The sequence below is a fragment of the Bos javanicus genome, chromosome 10 (genome assembly GCF_032452875.1).
Source record: "Bos javanicus breed banteng chromosome 10, ARS-OSU_banteng_1.0, whole genome shotgun sequence".
NCBI lineage: Eukaryota > Metazoa > Chordata > Mammalia > Artiodactyla > Bovidae > Bos > Bos javanicus.
The window spans coordinates 21,595,211-21,617,629 of NC_083877.1; the positions used below are offsets into that span (position 1 = coordinate 21,595,211).

The 22,419-nt window shown below is 52.2% G+C and overlaps 2 protein-coding genes across 3 annotated transcripts in view; both read left to right on the forward strand.

Annotated features, from left to right (window-relative positions):
• The window catches only part of SLC7A8 (solute carrier family 7 member 8), a 52,759-nt gene extending 45,136 nt beyond the window's left edge, over nucleotides 1-7,623 (forward strand). For both annotated transcript variants that reach the window (XM_061430429.1, XM_061430430.1), the window contains 4 exons: nucleotides 1,066-1,162; nucleotides 2,948-3,097; nucleotides 4,820-4,997; nucleotides 5,478-7,623. In XM_061430429.1, coding sequence (XP_061286413.1) covers nucleotides 1,066-1,162; nucleotides 2,948-3,097; nucleotides 4,820-4,997; nucleotides 5,478-5,632 — 580 coding nt within the window. In that variant the 3' untranslated portion in view covers nucleotides 5,633-7,623. The remainder of the gene's footprint in view (nucleotides 1-1,065; nucleotides 1,163-2,947; nucleotides 3,098-4,819; nucleotides 4,998-5,477) is intronic.
• A 5,466-nt stretch (nucleotides 7,624-13,089) lies between these two features.
• CEBPE (CCAAT enhancer binding protein epsilon) lies at nucleotides 13,090-16,541 on the forward strand. Its single transcript, XM_061430431.1, has 2 exons — nucleotides 13,090-14,696; nucleotides 15,264-16,541. The coding sequence occupies exons 1-2, from the start codon at nucleotides 14,187-14,189 to the stop codon at nucleotides 15,597-15,599; spliced, it is 846 nt and encodes a 281-aa protein (XP_061286415.1). The 5' UTR covers nucleotides 13,090-14,186; the 3' UTR covers nucleotides 15,600-16,541.
• Nucleotides 16,542-22,419: the final 5,878 nt, after the last annotated feature.

A 22,419-nucleotide genomic window follows, 5' to 3' on the forward strand; every position in this document is an offset into this window, starting at 1 on the left:
AATTTGTAAACATCAATATCCAAGTCATGATACTTTAGTATAGTTTTGCAGTATATTACCCATGGGAGAGTTTTGGGTGAAGTCTATGTAAGGTCACATTATTTCCTCCAACTGCATGTGAGTCTACAAGTATCTCAGACAGAAAAATTATCATTATTTTAAACTTAAAAAATATGTTTGGGGGAATTTCCTGGAAGTTAAATGGTTAGGACTCCATGCTTTCATTGCCAAGGGCCCAAGGTTCAATCTCGGTCAAGGAACTAAGAGCCTATAAGCTATGGCACAGTGCAGGAAAAAAAAAAGTTTGAGTTTCTTGTCTATTTTTTTTCAATCTTTTTTCTCTTACAATATCTTTGTATGTACTCCTTTTACTAACTGTATACATTTCTTTAGGATGGTTTTTGGGGATTAGAATAAGTAGTTTAAGGATATAAATTTTCAGGTACATACCACAAAATACCCAGATCATAAATGTTCAGATTGATGAATTTTAACGATTGTAGACAACCATGTAACTACCACCCAAAACACGATGATATAGAACATTTCCACATATCCCCCCTGCCAAGTTCTCGTGTGTCCCTTCCTCATCCACATCCATTCCCTACCCCCCACAAGAGCAACTACTTCTTCACCAGGATATATATTTTCATGTACAGTTTATTCCCCATGCCCCAAAGAACCTATATCCTCTGAGGGGGGAGGTACATTTTTTAAGGGATTAAGGCATTAAGCAAAGGAGAGAAAGGCTACTCCTACAGCTCTCCAAGCTTTGTGAGAGACAGAGTAACAGCACGTCATCAGGAACCCCAGACCACACACAAGGCCTCCACATCCCTGAATCCATCCACGTATCCACTGACTGCCTCTGGTTTGCCTGCACCTGCATTTGTGAACGTGGGTCCTTTGACTAGTGGGCTGGAAGGTGTGCACGAGGAGTACTTGGCTGGAGTGGAGATGCTCCCTTGTGGGCAGAGGTGGACACGGATGAGGGAGCTGGGCTAGGGAGGGAGGCTTGGCTGGTCCATGGGGCATCCCAGGCTGACCTGCTTTTCTCTCTGCCAGGCTGTTCTTTGCCGGAGCCAGGGAGGGCCACCTTCCCAGCGTGTTGGCCATGATCCACGTGAAGCGCTGCACCCCCATCCCAGCCTTGCTCTTCACAGTAAGGGTCCCTCCTTCTGCCAGCCCTACACATACCCTCCCTCTTTGTGCTATTTTGAACTGGGGGTTCATACTTCCCACACGTGCCACTGTTACCCTTGTGCTCCTAGGTTTCTTGGGGCCTCTGATAATCTAGCAAATGGTATACATGGGCCTGATTAATATCAAGAGATATAGCAAGGAAGAAGCCTAAGTCCTGAAATGCCTTAAGTCTCCCAGGCCGGCTCATTTCATTCTTCCATCGTTTTGAGTCAGACTGAAGTAGCTGCTTCCAGATTATACAAGCTCACAAAGAAGCTTTTTTCCTTGGCTCTTCCTGCCCCTGTTACCGGTAGGGTTGCAGCTTTGGGCCTCTGCTCCTGGCTGATCACAGCACACTCCCACCCTTCCCCATCAACCCTCTTGCCCGAGGAGGCTCTGCCAGTCCTGGGGAAACACCATTGAAATAAATCTGGTGTTCACCAAATCTGGTGTCACACCAAATAAGAAAAATCAGAAGGGAAGACTGGTAAACTGAAAGTGAAGAAAAGGAAACAAGGGGGTTGTCTGGTAAATGGAGGCAGAATTACACAAGAGTAGAATCATTTATATAGGGCATACAGAAAGAGAAAGACTTATCCCCAGTGAGTCTTTGGTTTTTTTGTTTTTCCTTCTGGATCCCAACTAAAATATCAAAAATGACTTTGGTCTAACAGAGAAGCAGTTAGACCAGAGAACAGAGCTCTCAAGAGTCAAGGGCATTCACTGTACATTAGAAGAAATTTCAGAACGTTCCGATACAGGAAGAAGGTCATCTTGATTGGTCAGTAGTGAAAGGCAGCTGGAGAAGGCTCAGTGCTCCCAGTGAGCCACAAGCTTTTTTCCAGTTTGCGCCATTGGTGCAGGCTTATGATGGCAACCCACTCCAGTATTCTTGCCTGGAAAATTCCACGGACAGAGGAACCTGGTAGGCTACAGTCCATGGAGTCGCAGAGTCGGACACGACTGAGCGACTTCACTTTCTTTCTTTTCTTTATGACTACAAGGCAACTACAGTAAGAATCTGGCTTTTTCATCCCTTAAATTCTTCTTATTTTCACCATCAGATCTTACAGGAGAACTGAGCCTTCTATTGGCCTTAACAACTTAGCAGAGGGAAAGAATATGCTTCTGAGAGATCCACTGAGATGATTTTGAAGTTGGGAAGTGAACTCTGTCAAGAAAACTTCAGAAGGATGTTATGAGGATTACATGAGTTAATATTTGTAAAATGCTAAAAATAGAGCCTGACACTTAGGAAGTGCTATATAACTGTTTATGACATTTAAAAAAAAAAAGGAAAGAAGAAAAATAAATTAGATGACTCAACCAGGGAAAGAGGATGAGGGCAAGAATAAACCTTAATCTACAGTTAACAGTCTTCCCTAAGGGATAAAAGACAAAATTAGCTTGAGCTTCAACTAGGGAAGAAATATAAATGAGACCAGAGTGGCATAGAGCTGGGTGCCACCAGCATTGCCTGTCCAGGTGTATACAGCCAGCATCTGTTCTGAGTGGTTAGTGTCCATGTTGTACCCATGGTTAAATGTTTTGATTATCACTCCTGCAGTAAGAAGGAACTTCCTGGTGATGAAGCTGTTAGCAATGACCTGGGTTTCTAGGAGAAGCTATAAAGTCTCCATTTTGAGAGATCCACTGTGGAATGGCATTGTCTGCCTAGAGGCAGGCGAGCAGCCTGCCACCAGTAAACAGCTTATCCGGTCTCCCAGGGCCTTTCTGATCACTGAGCTTCTTCCATGCCCCCCAGTGCATCTCCACCCTGCTGATGCTTGTCACCGGCGACATATACACGCTCATCAACTACGTGGGCTTCATCAACTACCTCTTCTATGGCGTCACGGTTGCCGGACAGATAGTTCTTCGCTGGAAGAAGCCGGACATCAACCGCCCCATTAAGGTGCTAGAACCTTCCTGTGGGGCCCCCTCCCCCTCCTCCGCTGCTTCTAGCTGAGCTCAGATTTTTTAAAATCACCTTGTTCTCACTGTTGACCAAGCCTCATCATCTCCACGATGGTGGGAGACCCTTTGGGAAGCAAAGGCCATGTGTGAAGGGGGCAGCCATTTCCATTCTCCATGGGACCAGAGCAAACTGCAGCTGGAGGAATAGGTTCCATGACCTGATAACTTCCATCATGTCATTATTTCCATCATGTCATTTCTTTGTTTCCTGTGGCTCTAAGGCTTTAAGAAGTCAGCTGACTTTTCCTGGACCTTCTAATCTGACTAGTCTCCTCCTTGTCCCTCCACGTAAACTGGCTTTACTCATTCAGTCTCTCCATCTCATCCCAGAATGAATTTCCTTCTCCCATCTGCCTCTCCAAATTTTAACCATTTTCCATACTCAAGAACCTTTCTTGAAGTTTCCCAGTCCACTTCAGCACTCCATGATCCTCCCTTTTTAAACTACTATAGCCTTGCACATAGTAGGATGCCTGGTAAATCTCTTGATTGTACAAGAAATAATTTTGTGATAGGAATAAATGGGATTGCTCAGAACAACGTATGCTAGAGTGCTACAGGTTCTCCTGCAAATTTGAAGAAGAGGATATATCCCTGAGCTATTTGAACAATCCTATTCTGGAAATGAGCTTCCCTGGTGGCTCAGGCGGTAAAAAATCTGCCCACAATGCGGGAGATCTGGGTTCAATCCCTGGGTCAAGAGGATTCCTTGGAGGAGTGCACATCAACGCACTCCAGTATTCTTGCCTGGAGAATCCCATGGACCGAGGAGCCTGGCGGGCTACATTAGTCCATGGGGTCACAAACAGTCAGACACAACTGAGCAACTAACACACGTTCTGGAGACACAGGGAGACTAGATGCTCTTCACATCTCTGTTTTCCATTGCCACTCTCCTGCCACGCTTAGAAAGTGTGCTAGAGGGAAGAGGAAGCAGAATAACGCCATCTCCCTACCACTTTCTTACCCTCCGAGAGGAGAGGACAAGAGGAGAAAGGCAGTGAGTCTAGAACCTTGAAGAAGACTATGGGGGACTTCCCACCTGTGGTCAACAAGAGGATGTTGGGCCTGTAGAGTCTGCTCCTTCTTGAAGTAAACAAGGCCCTGGGCTGCCTCATACCACACTAGCTTTCCTGATTTCTTGGGTCTTAGGTTTATCCTCTCAAATGGCTTAAAAGAAATTGGAGCTGACTCTGGTGAGAGGAGGGACAATTTCCTTACCCTGCCAGCTGGGAGAGAGTAGGGGTCTGGTTGACAGGAAGTTTCCTTCTTGACCCCATTCATTTCTTCTGCTCTCCTTCACCTTTGGCCCTCAGCAGACGTATAGCAATATACCAGCAAGCTCGTCAACCCCCACGGGCTTCTGTGACTGCCGCAGGCATGCAGCTGCATGATGAAGCCTTGTTTGATCCCTCCTGGGACGACAATGAGGATTGTCCCCTCCCTAGGCCCCCACACTGCTCTTACTGTCCCACTGCCCATGTTCACCAACATCCCTCGACATAGCACTTGCCCTGTCAAGGCTCGGGGTGGGGGAGCCACAGAGCTGAGTGAAGCCCAGCTTTGCCCTGCAAATGCTTCCCTTTGGGAAGAAGAGGGAAGATGTTCTGATCTTGGGTGCCACAGGGGCCACACAGGTGACAGCGACTCTGATCCACAGGTCAACCTGCTGTTCCCCATCATCTACTTGCTGTTCTGGGCTTTCCTGCTGGTCTTCAGCCTGTGGTCAGAGCCCGTGGTGTGTGGCATCGGCCTGGCCATCATGGTGACAGGGGTGCCAGTCTACTTCCTGGGTATTTACTGGCAGCACAAGCCCAGGTGTTTCAATAAGTTCATTGGTGAGTTGCTGAACATTATGGGCAGCCAGAGGGCCCCTGGTCTGGAGTAGAGTGGTCACTGGTCTGGCTAGAGAGCCCCACCAGGATCAGGAGGCTGTCTACAGAGCACTGGAGAAAGGGTTGCCACAGGAAAGGTCTCTGCTCAAAGACCTCTGAGGAGAGGAGAACTCTGGGGATTTCCATGCAGACCTTAGGCCTGCCAGAGTGGCCATCCTGGAGAAGCTGCCATGGGCTGGGTGGAGACCCCAGAATTGGCGGTCAGTGGGCCTGGGGCCTTGATGAGGAGGAGCAGCCAGCAAACAGGTGTCCCAGAAATGGAGGAGGCAGTCAAGGCAGCCATCTCCTAGAGAGAGAGTCTTCTAGAGGAGCCTAGCTGAGGCCAGATGCTGAGGCAGGAGAGTGGGAAGGGCCTTGGCCTGGTTGGTTGGCTTGGTGGGATGCTCAGCACTGACTTGGCTTCTGTGTGGCCTCCTCCTACAGAGTTGCTGACCCTGGTGAGTCAGAAGATATGTGTAGTTGTGTACCCCAAGGGGGCCGAGGACCTGAAGATGGAAGATAGGAACCAGGACATGGAGCAGCAGCAGCCCATCTGCCAGCCCCCTGCCTCCAAAGACAAGGACGCGGTGGGGCCCTGAGGACCACCCTCCCCTCTCAGCTGCCTCCTCCCTCCTCTCCCTTTCTGCCCTCTGCCCAGGTCCCCCAAACACACACACACTCGCTCACAAAGTCACACACACCTCTGCCTCTGTCAAGCAGGCACAAGACCTGGGTATGGGTGTGAGAAACTATAAACAAGATACTGACATCTGTGCCCAAAGATCTAGCCTCCTCTCACCCCAAGGCCTGTGTCTAAAGCCACCTCTCCCTCCCTGGACTGCCCCCCTCCCCTGAGCTGCCCAAGTTCCAGCTGTTAGAGGAGTGCCCTCCACAGCCCTCTCTCCGGGGTCCACACCCTCAGTCGCTTCCTCAGGAACCTGAGTTCAGTACTGCCTTCCCTCCCCATTCCTGAGCTCAAGGGAGGCCTCAGCTCCAAGAGAAGTGGCAGCAACTGTGAGTCACCTGGGAGGGACAGACTCAACCAAATCTGTCACCATGAAAGGTCAGCTGGAGAGACCCAAGGCCCCCTCCCTTTACCAGGGACCCAAGAAATCAGAGGTGATGCTTCCCTCTGCCCCACGGCTCCTGGCCACCACCCTGGCCTGGCCCCCTGTGCAAAGTGAGGCTCCTTGGGACAGCACGTCCCCACTGAGCTGAGGACCAATGGGCTGGAGAACTGCCTTCTCCCCCTCCCCCAGCCAGGCCTGTGGAACAGATTGGGAAAGGCTCAGATTGCAGAAACCCAGCCCTGCCTCTGCCCCTGTATCCTCCCCGCAACTCGGTGCCAAAGCTTCCTGAAGCCAGAAACTTGCTTATTATCAATGTAGTGGACATTTCTCTCCTAATCACAAAGCAGCTCCACTCCTCTTCCTTCCCACTTCCATGGGAAGGAGCCCACCACCCTATGACCCCCTGCGGCAATGCCCCCACACAGCCCCAGGCAGCCAGCAATGCCAGCACCCCCATCCTGCCCTTTGGCACCCCCATCCTGCCCTTTTCCTCTTCTCTGGACCTTAGCTTCAGGACCGATGGTGTGAAGGCTCCCCAAGCCCTTCATGCCTGAAAGTTGAGCCAAATTAGCCTTAAGTCACCTCCCATCCAAGAACTGGAACCTAAAAATACCCCCTGCTTCTAGCCCTCCAGTCAGACCTGGTATGACAAGCCTTTCCAGCGGGAGGGCTTTTCCCATCTCCCCAGAGGTGCCTAGCCCATCATGTAGAAAACTGGGGAGAAAGTGTATTCTGAAGGCCAATTCCTCCCCTACCTCAGATCATCCGTCCCTCCTCCTGCTCCCATCAAGATCCTGTCTGGACAGCCTCCAGGTCAGGATGAGAGGGCCATGGCAAAAGGTCACTGTGGAGGGCTCATAAAAGCCCTTTCTCTGTGGTTTGCGGACTTGGAGCTATCCTGTCCTGTAGGCAGGGCTGCCATTCCCTGTGCTCCAGAGAAGGTATTGTTTGTTGTTTGCCCAGCCAGGGCCCTTGGAGCCTCCCCACCTCATCTGTTGTGCTAAGGACTGGGATTCTTTTATCCCAGGCAGAAGTCCCCCTCCCCCCAACTCCTCATACTGTTTGCTGCAACTGGAATACCTGGGGAGCCCTTTTGGCCTACTTGGCCTCTGGCTCCTCACCCGGCCTGCCTGAGCCTGCATCAGTGAAATGCGGGTTTGCTCCAAGTTGTGGTCCCTTCTGAGTGGACTCCAGGTGGACTGTGGCTGGCCCCTGGAGGGTCAGGGGACCATCCTCTTGTTCCCTCTTGTCATTCCTCCAACCTCCTCCAATTATTGTTGTTGTTGTTGTTTTTGTAAAGTGGATGCCTTACTTTTTGGATAAATATTTTTGAAGCTGGTATTTCTATTTCTTTGGGATTTTTAAGTTTTTTGGGTTTTTTCTCCCCTTCAGGGAGGGTTTTGGTTATACCTGGATAATAGTCTTCTGTCTTTGAGTTTGTTTAGGTTTTAGAATTTTGTTTTGTGAGGTTTTTTTGTTTTCTTTTTTGTTGATGTAATAAAATTTTAAATGGAAATGAAGTTGGTGGTGTTGTTAATTCAATGACCTTCCAAGACAGAGTGGCCAGGCACTTCCTGTCTCTGTCAGGAGGGAGGTCTTTGTTTACCAGGTTCCTCCCAGGATGGCATTCCTGAAGGCCCTTGCATTCCATAGCTTTGAGGTGTCCTGGGGCACAGTGCTGGCACATTCAAACAGCTCCCTCTCATTTTGAAACAAAAACTCCTTACTTCCATGAAGTCTGAGTATTATTGTTCATACTGATGTATTGTGCTGTTCATGTGTGCCAGGTCACTTCAATTGTCTCTGACTCTTTGCAACCCCGTGAACTATAGCATTCGAGGCTCCTCTGTCCATGGGATCCTCCAGGCAAGACTACTGGAGTGGGTTGCCATGCCTTCCTCCAGGGGATCTTCCTGACCCAGAGATGGAAACCACGTCTGTTACATCTCCTGCACTGGCAGGCAGGTTCTTTACCACTAGCGCCACCCGGGAAGCCCGTATTGTGCTGAGAGCTAGCAAACTATCTGGGAAGAAGAACCTCATCTTTACCCAGGGTGGAAACCTGGGCGAGGGACAGACAGCACCAAGCTGAATGGAGGGAGGTGGAGGCAGGGGTGGTCCCCCAAGGCCCCGTCAGCCAAAGGCATCAGAAAGGAACAGGCTGAGCCTGTGGAGAAACATCCCCCAGTGGAAGGGGCTTAGGAAAGCACCCAGCTGGATGCCAGAGGTCTGATGTGAGGGACTGGGAGGTGAGGTGGGGTCCACTCAGCCACCCAAGTAGAAGAAGAGGAGGACTGAGGGACCAGGAAAGAGGAGGAAGCAGTCGAGGTAAGGACAAGTACCTCCTGGTGCTCCGGGTTAATCTCTGGAGGAAGCTGACAGGATTAGATCTGGTCCCTCCTCTGCGGGCAGCCCTCCCGCAGCCTGTCCTGAGACTGCATCATTCCAGAGCTGGCTCTGCTGACAGACACGCGGAGGCGGCGGGGGCGGAGTGGGGGGGTGTTAGGACATCACTGTTCACCATCTGGGACACTGTGAGGACACTGGCAGGCAAGATGCCTCCACTCCCAGTCCCAGCCTGGCCCCAGCATAACTGTTTTGTGGCTGGCATTCTAGACTGAGGCTGGAGGCTTGCCACTCACAGCGGCACAGACACTTGGCTCCGAGGCCCAGCTCAGCCACCAAACAGCTGTGTGTCTTTGGGCACGTCACTTCGCTTATTTAGCACTTTCAGAGGGATGAAAAAAGAAGATTGAACCTAATCTCAAAGGGTTCCCGAATCTCCTAGCCCACGGCTGTCCCAAAAGAGTGAGGGCAAGCTGGGCAAAGGCCAGTCTTGTGCAAGAGGCCCTTCTCCAAGCCTCATATCCACCCTTGGGGAGCCCCCAGTTCCCCAACACACGCTTGTTCTTTTCCCAGGCTGCCCAAGGCTTCCTTGTGTCACCCCATTCCAGCAAGTCCAACCCTCTCAGTCCCTAGAGACACCTGTCCCTGGGAGCCCCCTCTCTTTTGTAAGGTGACACTTGCTGATCTTTCAACCTGCTCAAAAGGGCAAATGTGGGTCTCCTCCTAGGCAACATGCATTTATTTTTAACCTGGGCCTTTATGCTGTCTTAACTGTGTCAGTCACTTTAATGTGGGGAATTTCAGATCCTCTGACCTTAGGGAACTTGGGAGCCTTTGGTGAGCACTGAAATCACAGCTATTTATGTATTCATTTATTAATGTGGTCAATAAATATTTCTCTAACCACAATATCCAAGATTTTGCTATGCGCTGTGGGAATAGCAAACTTACCCTTGAATTTTCCAAGTCAGCACAGACTTCAAATATTTTGTTTCATTGTCTGCGTAAGAACAGTCATATATGTCAACACACCTCTCCTTAATTTTAATTCAGGTAGCGTGGTTACCCTAGCTGAAGAGGTGTCTGACCTTACTTTAAGGAGCAAATAGTCTTTGCGGGGAAAAGACAAGAATGCATATGGTACCTGTGGTGCACATCACAGCATCACTGCCCATACCTCTGGGCTCTGAGGTTCTGCAGGCAGGACTGGACTGGCCAGTTCCCTGAAGTTTGTGCAGTGCCTGGGACCTACAAGGTCAGAAATGCTTGTCCATATATGTATGGCTGAATTCCTTCACTGTTCAACTGAAACTATCACAATATCGGTAACAGGCTATACCCCAATGGAAAGTTAAAAAGTCTAAATTTAAATAAATAAAATTAGAAGGAAAAAAAATCTTGTCCAACTGAAGCTTCAGACAAGGCTACAGAAGCATGTCTCTGGAGAAGAGCATGGCACCCCACTGCAGTATTCTTGCCTGAAGAATTCCACGGACAGAGGAACCTGGCGGGTTACAGTCCCTGGGCTCACACAATTAACTGAAGCCAGTTAACACACAAGGAGACACAGATAAACCCCCACAGAGTGTAGTCATAGGAGGGCAGGAAGGAGACTGACCGGCTCAGCCCAGTTGCTTTCTATACATTATCTTATTCAAAGTTTAAACAGCCGACAAAGTAGGCATTACTACTGCTATTTTACAAGTTCGATTAAGTAACTCGCCCAAGGTCACCTAGCGTTAGGTGACGGAAGGAGCTTTGAGAATTGGTGAGGGAAGTGGTGTTTGAACTGAGGCCTGATACAAAGTCATTAAGATACTACAGATGCATTGTTTCAGTTGGGGCACCCAGGTAGCAACTGCAGCCGCAGGGAGAAAAGGATTCCAGGTGGCCACGAAGGGCTTCTATCCGTTCCTGCTCAACTCCGCCGAACCCAAGAAACCCCCCTGCCCTTGGCTGGCACTGCCCTCCCCACCCGCTTCCCGTCCAGCGCCTCCCCCTCCCAGACGCGAGACGTCCAGAGCGCCCCGGTTACTGGGAAACACGGCGACGTCAGCCCGGGAGGTGAAGGGCCGAGACTGCTTATCTACCCCCCAGGTTGAGCTTCCGAGCTTTCTCATTTCCTGCCGGCCTATTTGCACACCTCCCTGCTTCCTCCAGGGCGGCTCGCCCGCCAGACGCAGTCTCCCTCTCCCCCAGGGTGCCCGGCTGAGGGCAAAGAAGCTCTCTCTGAATCACTGAGCGTGGCCTTCCCCTATCCCTTCTTCCCCGGCAGGGCAGCGGGGTGGGGGTGGGGGGTCAGGTTCTAGAACTATACCATTGCCTTTCCCTCCTCCCTACGCAGGTTAAAGCTTCATCCTTGCATGACCTTGGGCAGCTCAGCCTCTCAGCCTCCTTTTCCTCCTTTATAAAGCAGAGATAAAAATACCATCTGTCTTGCTTACTTGCCTATTTAATTCACAGGTCTGCATGGAAATGGTCTGCAAGGAAAAGTGTATGTTTCAAGGATTGAAAAAGCATACCACCAGAAAATGCAACGCCCTAACCATCATGACTATTTCATCGTGGGGGTGGAGGGGTAGAATTCCTCCTCACTGAGACAAGGGCCTGGCCCTAGTCCTCTCTGCCTGCCTACTCTCCCTGCAACTGCCCTGCAAACCCCCATCTCGGCCATTTTTCCTCTTCCTCATTCTGGGCGTCTTGCCCTTGCCAGGGCTGTGGGAGCCTGCCCTCTACTGTTCACCTGATTCATGAGCACAGAAACCACTCAAGTCCTGAATTTTGGATCAATATTACCACCTGGTGGTTAACTGAGGCACTGCTGCAAAACTAAAGCAGTTCCCGGCTGGTAGTGTTTGCCACAGGGTCCTCTGAAATGAAGAGAAAGTAGAAATCTCCCCATCAGGGACTGGAGATCTGTCTCCTGGACACTAGCAGATTCCTCATGCTAGGTCAGAGCTTTTGGAGAAAGTGCCTCAAGCTATGCACAGAAATGGGGGGCACTCTAACTAGAGGGGTAATTGCCTGACTTGCAGGGAACCCTACATCTGCACATCTTATTTTAGCGTTCAATGTGGTACATAGTTGATAAGGGTGAAAGAGAGTGAAAAAGATGGCTTAAAACTTAACATTAAAAAAACAGATTATGGCATCTGGTCCCATCACTTCATGGCAAATAGAAGGGGAAAAAGTGGAAACAGTGACAGATTTTATTTTCCTGGGCTCCAAAATCACTGGGGACAGTGACTGCAGCCATGAAATTAAAAGATGTTCCTTGGAAGGAAAGCTATGACAAACCTAAACAGCATATTAGAAAGCAGAGATATCACTTTGCTGACAAAGATCTGTATAATCAAAGCTATGATTTTTTTCAGTAGTCATGTTCAGATGCGAGAGTTGGAACATAAAGAAGGCTGAGAGCCAAAGAATTGATTGATGCTTTCAAATTGTGGTGCTGGAGAAGACTCTTGAGAGCTCCTTGAACTGCAAGGAGATCAAACCAGTCAATTCTAAAAGAAATCAACCCTGAATATTCATTGGAAGGACTGATGCTGAAGCTCCAATACTTTGGCCACCTGACATGAAGAGCTGACTCATTTGAAAAGAGCCTAATTCTGGGAAAGATTGAAGGCAAAAGGAGAAGGGGGTGGCAGAGGATGAGATGGTTAGATAGCATCACAGACTCACTGGACATGAATTTGAGCAAACTCCAGGAGGTAGTGAAGGACAGGGGAGCCTGGTGTGCTGCAGTCCATGGGGTCACAAAGAATCAGACACACCTGAATGCCTGAACAGCAATATGGTACACAGCTCCTCTATATTTACACCACTGAGGTCTGGCCCTTGTGCCCAATTTACAAAACCTTTGGCCTCCACAGGGCACTCACAGCACTTGCTGGTGACGAAAGAATCAGTGACACATTTCTACGTGTCCTTTCCTTTTCACTGAACCTAGATGGATCAGTGGTAAAGAATCTGCCTGCCCGATTGAACTGCTAATACTCAGGTTCAACCCCTTGGTCAGGAAGATCCCCTGGAGAAGGGAATGGCAACCCACTCCAGGATTCTTGCCTGGGAAATCCCATGGGGAGAGTAACCTGGTGGGCTACAGTCCATGGGATGGCAAGAGTCAGACACAACTTAGCAACTAAACAACAACATAGTCCCTTTTGCAGATGAAATGTGACAGGTAAAAGCCAGTGTCTCTGACAGGAGGGAGGAGGGAGTTCCCAGAGAAAAGGGAAGGGAGAGGGGCCCGGTCTGAGACCAAAAGTGCAGACAGCGAGCCGTGGGCTTCTCCCTGAGACCCTGAAACAGAGCCCCAGGAAGAGGTGATGACAAAAGAGAAGGCTTTTGTCAAGCCTCACAAGAGGAAGTGGACTCAAGAGACACGCATCGAGGTCAGAGAACGGCCATGCAGAAGGAAAAAGAGCAAACCAAGCTGCAGCGAGCTCCTGAGCCCTGCGGCCCGGCCACAGGAAACGGGCAGAGCCCTCAGGACCTGTACAGGGCAGAGCGCCAGCCTGAGGCTCTGGCAGCACAGGCCAGGCGCTGGAAACATCAGAGGAGTGCAGCTGTTGCTGAGGGCGCCAGGGTCTGGGGCGTGGAGCCCAAGCCCTGACCAGCCCTGCCAAGACAGGGCAGTCAGGGACAGTGCCAGGTTGCTAGAGGTAGCCTGGGCTGGAAACATGTGAAGGCTTGGGCTATTGCACAGACCCCGTGCAAAACTTAGCTAAAGAGCCTGCTCTGCTCCAGAAGACAGATCCTAGTGTATGGCTTGGTCCCAGACTTATCACTACTTCCTGTGTGTGTGTGTGTGTGTGCTCAGTCGCTTCAGTCGTATCCGATTCTCTGTGACCCTATGGATTATAGCCCACCAGGCTCCTCTGTCCATGGGATTCTCCAGACAAGAATACTGGTGTGGGTTGCCATTTCCTCCTCCAAGGGTTCTTCCCAATCCAGGGATCGAACCTGCATCTCCTGCATCTCTAGCACTGCAGGCAGATTCTTTACCACTGAGCCGTCTGGGAAGCCCATCACTACTTCCTAAACCCCTCAAACAACACCCCTGGCCTGCACCCAGGAGAGTGGTTTGGAGAGGTGGGTCTACAAAAGGAACAGGGTGGCTCTGGGGGTAGGTGGAGCCCAGCACTGTTGCTGCGGAGGGTACTGAGAAGGAGGTGTGTCCAGGGAGGAGCTCGGATCAGGCTGGGGGTCGGCACTGGAAGAGGGTTCCTCTCTTCCTTCTGACTGGGCACTCATTCTGCACAGGACATTTGGAAGTCAGAGGGAGGAGGACACTCAGAGTGAGCTGTTGCCCTCAACGAGGATTCTGGAACCCCCTGGACTCGACGGGGAGAAGGAGACATTCCCAGAAGCATCGGCTCCGGGGCATCTTAGAACCCTGGCTTGGGGCCTGACCAGAGTAGCCCCCATCTGCTAAATAGGCCAGGGGCCCCGATTCTCTAAGGCTTACATCCCTCCCTCTGGGGTGCGCCCTGCCCCTCCCTGAGTCACCCCAGGGAGAGAGGGGAAAAAAGGGAAGAGAAAAGAGGCATTGACTACAGAGGAAGGAAAAGGAAACAGCAGAGGAGGGAGGAGAGAGACCACACAGGAGTGGGTGACGGCGGAGATCGGAGAGGGCAGATCTAGGGCAGGGGGCAGACAGCCGAGCATCCCGGAGGGTGCCCCAAGAGCGGGGCGGCCAGGGGCGGGGAGCCGTGGGGGCGGGCCGGCCATGTCCCACGGGACCTACTACGAGTGCGAGCCCCGCGCTGGCCAGCAGCCACTGGAGTTCTCAGGGGCCCGCGCGGGGCCTGGGGAGCTGGGGGACATGTGTGAGCATGAGGCCTCCATCGACCTGTCTGCCTACATCGAGTCTGGGGAAGAACAGCTCCTCTCTGACCTCTTCGCCGTGAAGCCGGCCCCTGAGGCCCGAGGCCTTAAGGGGCCCGGGACCCCTGCCTTCCCCCACTACCTGCCGGCTGACCCCCGGCCCTTCGCCTATCCCCCACATACCTTCGGCCCCGACAGGAAGGCCTTGGGGCCTGGCATCTACAGCAGCCCAGGGAGCTACGACCCCAGGGCTGTGGCTGTGAAGGAAGAGCCTAGGGGGCCTGAGGGCAGCCGAGGGGCCAGCCGCAGCAGCTACAACCCTCTGCAGTACCAAGTGGCACACTGTGGGCAGACAGCCATGCACCTGCCCCCAGGCCTGGCGTCACCCAGCCAGCCACTGCGCGTCCTCAAGGTAAGAACAGCTCAGTTCTCCTCCGTGCCACCCAGGGGCTGGAGGGAGGCCGTGTGGACGGGGTCTGTGTGTGGTGTTGCTGTGTGAAATCTACCCATCCAAGCCCTCTGTGCTCGCCACCCAGCCATGACCCTGCTTGGCCTCTCTGTGAATTCACTCCCACCTGAAGCCCCACTGTGTGGCTGGAATCCATGTGTCCTGCAGTCTCTGTGACCAGCTGGCCTGCCCTGATCTAAGGGCATCCCCCTCCAGCTTCTCTGCTGCCCACCAGCCCCCTCCTCTCCTTTCTGTGCTGCCTCCTGCTTCTAGAAGAGGAAATGCCTGCTGAGGGTAGAACTGGAGACTCAAGACAGATGGAAGGAAAATGGCCTCAGAGCGTGTGGGGGACATGAAAGGCAGTATGGGTCCAAGCAGCGGATCCTGTGCGGCTGGCAGGGCGGTGGTCGTTCTGACGAGGCCAGGAGCTAGCCCTGAATCCCACATTCCTCCGACGCCCCTCATGTGTTCTGGCTGGTGGGATCCCTGCCCCACACCCTCACTCCTTTCCCTCCGTGCCTCCCCGTCCAGGCTCCTTTGGCCGCTGCCGCGCCCCCCTGCAGCCCGCTCCTCAAGGCGCCCTCCCCAGCGGGCCCCTCACACAAGGGCAAGAAGGCGGTGAACAAAGACAGCCTGGAATACCGGCTGCGGCGGGAGCGGAACAACATCGCGGTGCGCAAGAGCCGGGACAAAGCCAAGCGGCGCATCCTGGAGACACAGCAGAAGGTGCTGGAGTACATGACTGAGAACGAGCGCCTGCGCAACCGCGTGGAACAGCTGACCCAGGAGCTGGACACGCTGCGCAACCTCTTCCGCCAGATCCCTGAGGCCGCCAACCTCATCAAGGGCGTGGGGGGCTGCAGCTGAGCCCACCTGGCAGACTGTGGGCCCCAGCTCCCGAGCTCAGCCTGACCCTTCGGACACCCGCCCTCGCTGGGGCCCCAGAGCCCCTCACAGGCCCAGCCAGAGAGAGACCATGGACAAGTGGCAGCAGGTGGCAAGGAGGAGGGCAGGCCCGGCATGATGATTCTGTGGCTGAATAAAACTGCATATGACTCGGTGCTGGGGCTGTGCACTGGGCCTGGGCCGGTGTGGGTGTGTGGGTGTGTGGGTGTGTGGGTGTGTGGGTGTGTGTGTGATGGAGGCTCTGCGGGCAGGGAATGCAGGAGGCTAGGTCTGTATACCTCTTGATTCCAGGCCCAAATAAACACTTGGGAAATTCAGCAGACAAGCTGCCCATAGCTGTCCCCCAGCATACCACACAGCCAGGCCTGGTATCTCTCCCGCTGCTCTTCTCTCCCTGGACCCGGCCCACTCTACTCCCACCCTAGAGGACCTGGAGTGGCCTCTGGACATTCCCTTAGCAGAGCTCTGTGCTTTGCAGGGAGATCTCTGTATCTCCAGGTCCTCCTGCCCAGGCCTGCCGACCCTAGCCCTGTAATCTCTCACCTTGAGGTGTAGCTCTGGGACTTCCTGCCCCAGGAGACCAAGGGAAAATTCCAGATGGCTCTGATGTATTTATGGTCACTCAGCAATTGATCTGAGGAGAAGGAAATGGCAACCCACTCCAGTATTCTTGCCTGGAAAATTCCATGGACAGAGGAACCTGGCAGGCTACAGTCCATGGGGTCGCAAAGAGTCGGACATGACTAAGCACATCAGCACAGCAGCAATTGATCTGAGACTCAATCCCTTCTCCCCAGTTCCCAAACTTCAGTCTACCAGACTGACAGACCCCCATGCTTCCAATCCACCCGTGCCCACCTTTGTCCTCCATTCCTCAGGGCATAGGTTCCTTAAAGAATCTGAGTGCTTGGGGGACGAATCAGCTGGGAAAGGCCTCGAGACCTGTTTGTATACAAGAAAACTGATAATGAGGAGGAGGATGACACCCGGCCCCGTGCAATGAACCCCATGTGGAAAGCAGTTTTTTCACAGAACTCTAGCCTGAGAGGCATACTCCGACAGTGCTTGACAGCCTCAGTTTGAATTTCCATCTGCTACGTGCTAGTTGTGTGACCTCATGCCAGTTACTTCTCTCTGTACCTCAGTTTCCACATCTGCAAAATGGGAGGAGTAGTAATGCTGTATGTTCATAGACAGTGCCTAGCACACGGTGAGCACGAATACTTGTTATTGTTTCCTTTTGCTACAACTGAAAGGACCTCAGAGATCTCATCTAAACTTCTCATTCTGCAGGTGAGGAAACCGAGGCTTCAGAGAGGGAAGGGACTCACTCATAGAGTCATGAGATAGGTTAGGGGCAGAGCCAAAATTAGCTCCATAAAATCACAGATCTCAAAGGGGCTGGAAGCAACCTCAAGAGATCATCTGGTAGGCTTTGCCCTCAGACAAGAAGATAGTGTGAGCCACATTTGATAGATAGTTGAGGGCCGGAGGGATAAGAGGCATTCTCCGGAAGCTCACCCAGGCCCTTTGCTGGCTCCATACATGCACCTGTCTCTCTACTTTGCACTCACACCTTCCCCTTGGAGGTATATGGAACAGTGCAGGGCACAAGGGTCCCGTTCAGTCAGTAATCAAGGATTGTCGGATAGAATCAGAGACATGAGAGATTATACAGGCTGGTTACAGTCTCTCCTAGGTCACCAATGACTTACAGGCCACTGCTGAGATAGCAGTGCTAGACATCAAGGAATAACCTTCAGAGAGGGAATCTGGGGTATAGATCTTGCTAGTCCTCTCTCTCTCCCCCTACCTCCACATCCCCGGGTCAGAGCCTCCACATTGCAGACATCTGTGCACTGTGCCTACCTCACCCAGGACTCAGTCTCTTTCCTGCCTTTGCCTCCATGCTTCTCAGGCACCATCTCCCCTACATCTGTGCCCTGGATCCCCCAGCCCCAGATCCGGTTTGGACAGACAGATCTGAACCTCACTAGATGGTTTATTCTACCTGAGTTGGGAAGAAGGAGGCACCCATCTCAGTGGATGCCTGGAAGAATCCCACACCTTCCTTTCAGCCCAGGGGGATGGGTTGCATAAGGGGGGTTAGTACAGAGCATGGTAAGTGACTCAACCTCCGGATTTCCTCCTCTCAGCTCAAGACCACTGCCCCTGGACTGATGTTCAAGGCTCTGGGTGATGGGACCTGGGTTGCTTCAGTATCTGTCCAATTTCTTTCCCACAGTTCTGAATCATGTCTCCTCCCAGCCCCCAGCACCCGGGGCTCCCCAGGGCGGGTGCCTGCCACGGGGTCTGGAGGAGAGCCACAGCCCCAGGTGAGAGAAGCGTACCTGGGCCCTGCCTGACGCAGAGTGGTGAGCACACTGCAATCCTCTGTGACAGATCGTATCCCGGAGAGAAGACAGGTAGCCGGAAGTCACACTTTCGGAATGAGGTTTTTCAACTGGTTTGGTAAATTATTCCAGAAGTATTTGTTGAGCATCTTTCTCATACCAGCCCCTTGCAAGTTTCTGAGGACACTGTAGTGACCAAGATAAGTCCAACTCTTAGCTGAATAATTCCTCCACCTGTTGTGTTCAGGCAGTGCAGGAGATTGTGGGTCGCAGGAGAGTGAAGTCAGGTACTTAGCCCCTAATGCCTGGGGACAGGACAAGGACTCTGCAGCTGCCTCACAGCCTGGGAGGGTTATGGCTCTCTGCTGCTGCTGGAGCTTACCACTCCTGCAGCAGGTAACACAGCAGAAGGTAACACTGAAGTTGAAACCTTAAAAATGTGCTAGAGGAGGCAGATGTGCTAAACTGGGGGGGAGGGGAGCAGGGGGAGAGCAAAGGCCAAGGCTGTGAGGTGTCCTGGTCCAGAAGAAGCAAGGAGAGCTGGTGAGGCTGACTGAATGGAAACGTGGAAGAAGAGTAGGCCAGAACTGCACCGCCCTCCCTCCAGGACAGTCTTCATCCTCTCTGAAGCAGCAGGCTCCCTGCACCCCGAGCCCCTCTTCCCCCACCACCCTGCCGCAGAGATGCCTGCATCCAGAGAAAGAAGGCACCCCCGGGAAGGGTGGTTAGTCTCACCCTTGCCTGGGGAAGGTACAAGGTCCTGGGATAAGGGCATGGGAACTTTGAAAACCAGCAAATCAAGGTCCAAAGCGCACACACTTGTGTTCCCTTGGCTTTACAATCCACACTTTGGCCCACTTTTCCTTCATGAGCAAAACTGGGACCAGTGTAAGAGTCCTAAGTTGACAGCCCAGATCGGCCCCAGGGAAGGGGGAGAAGGGAGGATGTTGGACATACCACCAAGAGGGAGGAAGTTGTCCAAGGTGAGCCTGCCAAGGTCAGTCCGAGGTGGCGGTGGCAGCTGCTTGTGAAAGCTGCTCCCCCTGCTTGGTGCACACCTCCCCACCCCACCCCCCACGGATTGCCACATGCCCGGGCCCCCAGGGCCCCCATCCCAGTGTTGCAAGATCCCGGTTGGGGTTGTGGGGGTAGAAAGGGGCCTCTTCACCTCCACCCCCTTATCCTACCCTGCCCCAAGCCAGTGAGGGGACCATGGGATGGAGGGGGCCATATGCGAGATGCTGAGGCAACAGTAGCCAGGGCCTGTGCACTCCTCCAGGACGGTCACTTCCTGTCACCACCAGTGGGCAGATCTTTCCTTTCAGGACTCAGCTGGGGCTGGTCCCCAATGGGAAGGATCCAACCTGGACAGGACTCCAGGCTGGCCTGTCAGCTGCCCCCATAAGCAGACCTGGCTTGGCCCCAGAAAAGCACCAATGAGAAGTTCACTGAGGAGGCACATCAGAAACTCCCTGAGGCTACCTCATGGGAAATGATGGGTATTTTCAGAGGAAAATGGCTGCACCTGACCATCAATTCTGACTTCATGGAGCAACAGAAGAGTTCTAGGACTTGGGAGAAGGAAGTCTTCCTACTAGGGAGAGACTCCCCATGCAGAGCTGGAACCTCCCCTTCTCTTTCAGAAACCCAGATCTGAGTTAGGTGGAGGCAAGCCGTACATAGCATGGATCCCCACACCCCACAAGCCAAGCTTCACGCTGAAGCCCCAAACTGTCCAGAACCCGATTGCTCCCCACACCTAGCACTGTCACCCTGGCCAGACCATCCAGCCCTGCTGCAATCGGGACGGTTTGCAAAACGCCTGTAGCTCCCGCTTTGTCACCATCTGAGGTTAGGACTGCGCTCGGGAGATAAGCCCAGGCCCCACCCGCCGTCCCGAGTGAGACTGCTGGCCTGCTGCAATCGGGACGGTTTGCAAAACCCCTGCTGGCTCCAGCTCTGTCACCATCTGAGGTTAGGGCTGCGCCCCAAGATAAAGTCTAGTCCCGCCCACTGGCTCTGCCTTCAAACCTTACAGGCAGCAGGGCCAAGAGACAGAGCTCCAGGGAAGCCTACTCAGGGTCTGGAAGCCTTAACCACACCCAGTATGAGGACCCCTTCTGCCTGTCCTCTCCCTCCTCTTCTCCCCTTCATCCCCAGTCTCACTTTTGCACCCTGTCCTCATCACCATCCTTTCCCCTCACTCTCCATCTACCTTCCCACCTCCCTTCTCTCTCAGCACTCTCATTCATTCATTTGCTCAAACAATACTTACAACCCTCTGGGCATTTTGCTTGTTTTAGGAGCTATAGGATCAGCAAGGACAGTCCCTGCTCTTGTGGGGTTTACAGATTCACAAAGGGGACAGACAAACATACCCCCACCAATAAATAGATGGTTCTAAATTGCAGGCAGTGCTATGGGACAGAAATAAAGTGTGATTGTGACAGATGCTTATAAGAGAATCTGATTTAAAAGTGAGGGTCAGGAAAGGCTTTTGGAGGAAGTAACATGTAAGCAGACACCTCAAAGGTGAGTAGGAATCACTGTGGCCAAACCTGAGGGCTCCCAGCAGAGGCAGGAGCTCCCCAAGCAGGACCTTCCCACTCACTGGCAGACGCTGGGGTTGGAAACAGACTAGACTGATGGGGAGAGGTGAGGTCAGAGAAGAGCTGAGGCCAGATCTCGCTCTGAGGGGATGCAGAGCATCCTGGGGAGGAACCACCTTCCAAAGGAAGAAGACATTTCCTCTCTCCTAAGGTCAAAGAGGAGAAACACAGCAGCAGACACAGACCCAAACAGGTCTGGAGTCCGCCGAGGTTGTTCCCCTCTCAGCGCTTCTGTCTTCACTATGAAAGAAGAGGTGATTGCAAGTGACTTAGTAGGAAGCTTCAAGGAAGAGGCTTAAAGGTGTAAAATCCCATTTGCTGACAGTGGAAGCGGGAGCTGAGATCTCTGATCTTGGGAGTGGCCAGTTGAAGTCAATGATGACAATTTTAGGTGACAATAGTCTGTCCTCTGGAGGGACTTCCTTCAGGGGTCCTTACTTACTTGGGAGCAAGTGTGGACAAGACAGATGTTGGGTTCATCTGGTCATGGGGCTCACCCAGGGAGGCAGGATGGATGGGACAGACAGGGAAGGGGAGGGATTTTGTTTTGAATCTGGAACCTAAGGCAAATAAGAAGAGGTGAAGAGACAAGAAGGGCCATGGTTCTTCAGTGAGCTTTAGAACAGCGGCAGTAAGCCGGCTTGAGCAAACAAACCATAAGGAAAGGAGATCATATCAGAGAGTGGGATGTTTGATTCAGTTATTTCATAGGTACTGCAGTTTCTAGTGATAAGGCCTGGGTCTGACCCTGGGTGGGAGTGGGGAGGGCTTGCTAAGGTGGATGGAGAGGCATGTTAAGATGAGAGGATTCAGGAACTGAGAGGTGACCGCACTGGACGGAGCACCCAGCTGGATGACACTACCTAGGATGACTTCTGTGCTCAACCTCACTTTCTGTCCACAACCCATGACCCACATCCCACCTCCACCCTCCATTAATGTCCCTTCCCATCCAGTTTCCCACCTCCATGCCCTCTTTCTCATCTCCATCCTCATCCTCTCCAACTCCATCCTGTCTCAACACTTTCATCCTCTCCTTACCCCTTTCTCTTTCTGCACCCTTATCTTTCTCATCCTCTTCCTTTCAGCACTTTATTTCTCCTCCACACTGGGCACCTGAAAAGCTACTACATGGTGGATTAAAGCCTGTGCTGAGGAGCCTAAATACATGGATTCAAATCCCATGGATACCACCTACCCATGTTGCCTCGGTTGTAAAAATGGGGTAATAATAACAGCTACCTCATAAGGTTGTCAAAAGGATTACCTGAGTCTAAAGTGCTTGGAACAATGTCTGGGCACAAAGGAAGTGTCAATCACAGGATTGTTGCCCTCCTCCTCTCCTTGCTTCATTACACTTTCCTTCCTCCATCTTGGGCTTCCCCAGTGGCTCAACCCAATGGCTCAGCAGGTAAAGAATCCACTTGCAATGCGGAAGACAACAGGAGACATGGGTTCGATTCCTGGGTCAAAGATCCCCTGGAAAAGGAGGTGGCAACCCACTCCAGTATTCTTGCCTGAAAAAATCCCATGGACAGAGGTGCCTGGCAGGCTATGTCCATGGGGTCACAAAGATTCGGACATGACTGAATAACCAAGCACGCACACACCCTCCATTTTCTCACCTCCATTATCCCTCCGCACCTACTTCATATTTCTTCTGAGATGCAGAGATGAATCAGCCTCAGCCCCTACCCACAGTCTGATAGGGAAACAAGCACAAAAAGAAATGTCAGGAGAATATAATAATAAGCACTACTTCAAAGATGCGAAGGAAATGCCCTTGGAGAATAGAGGATATGCAAACTAACACTGCCT

Bases quoted from the DNA above. Each gene is read 5' to 3' on its own strand.
- CEBPE (XM_061430431.1), top strand. From the start codon at position 14,187: ATGTCCCACGGGACCTACTACGAGTGCGAGCCCCGCGCTGGCCAGCAG. The intron at 14,697-15,263 runs GTAAGAACAGCT...CTCCCCGTCCAG, and splicing joins AGCCACTGCGCGTCCTCAAG to GCTCCTTTGGCCGCTGCCGC.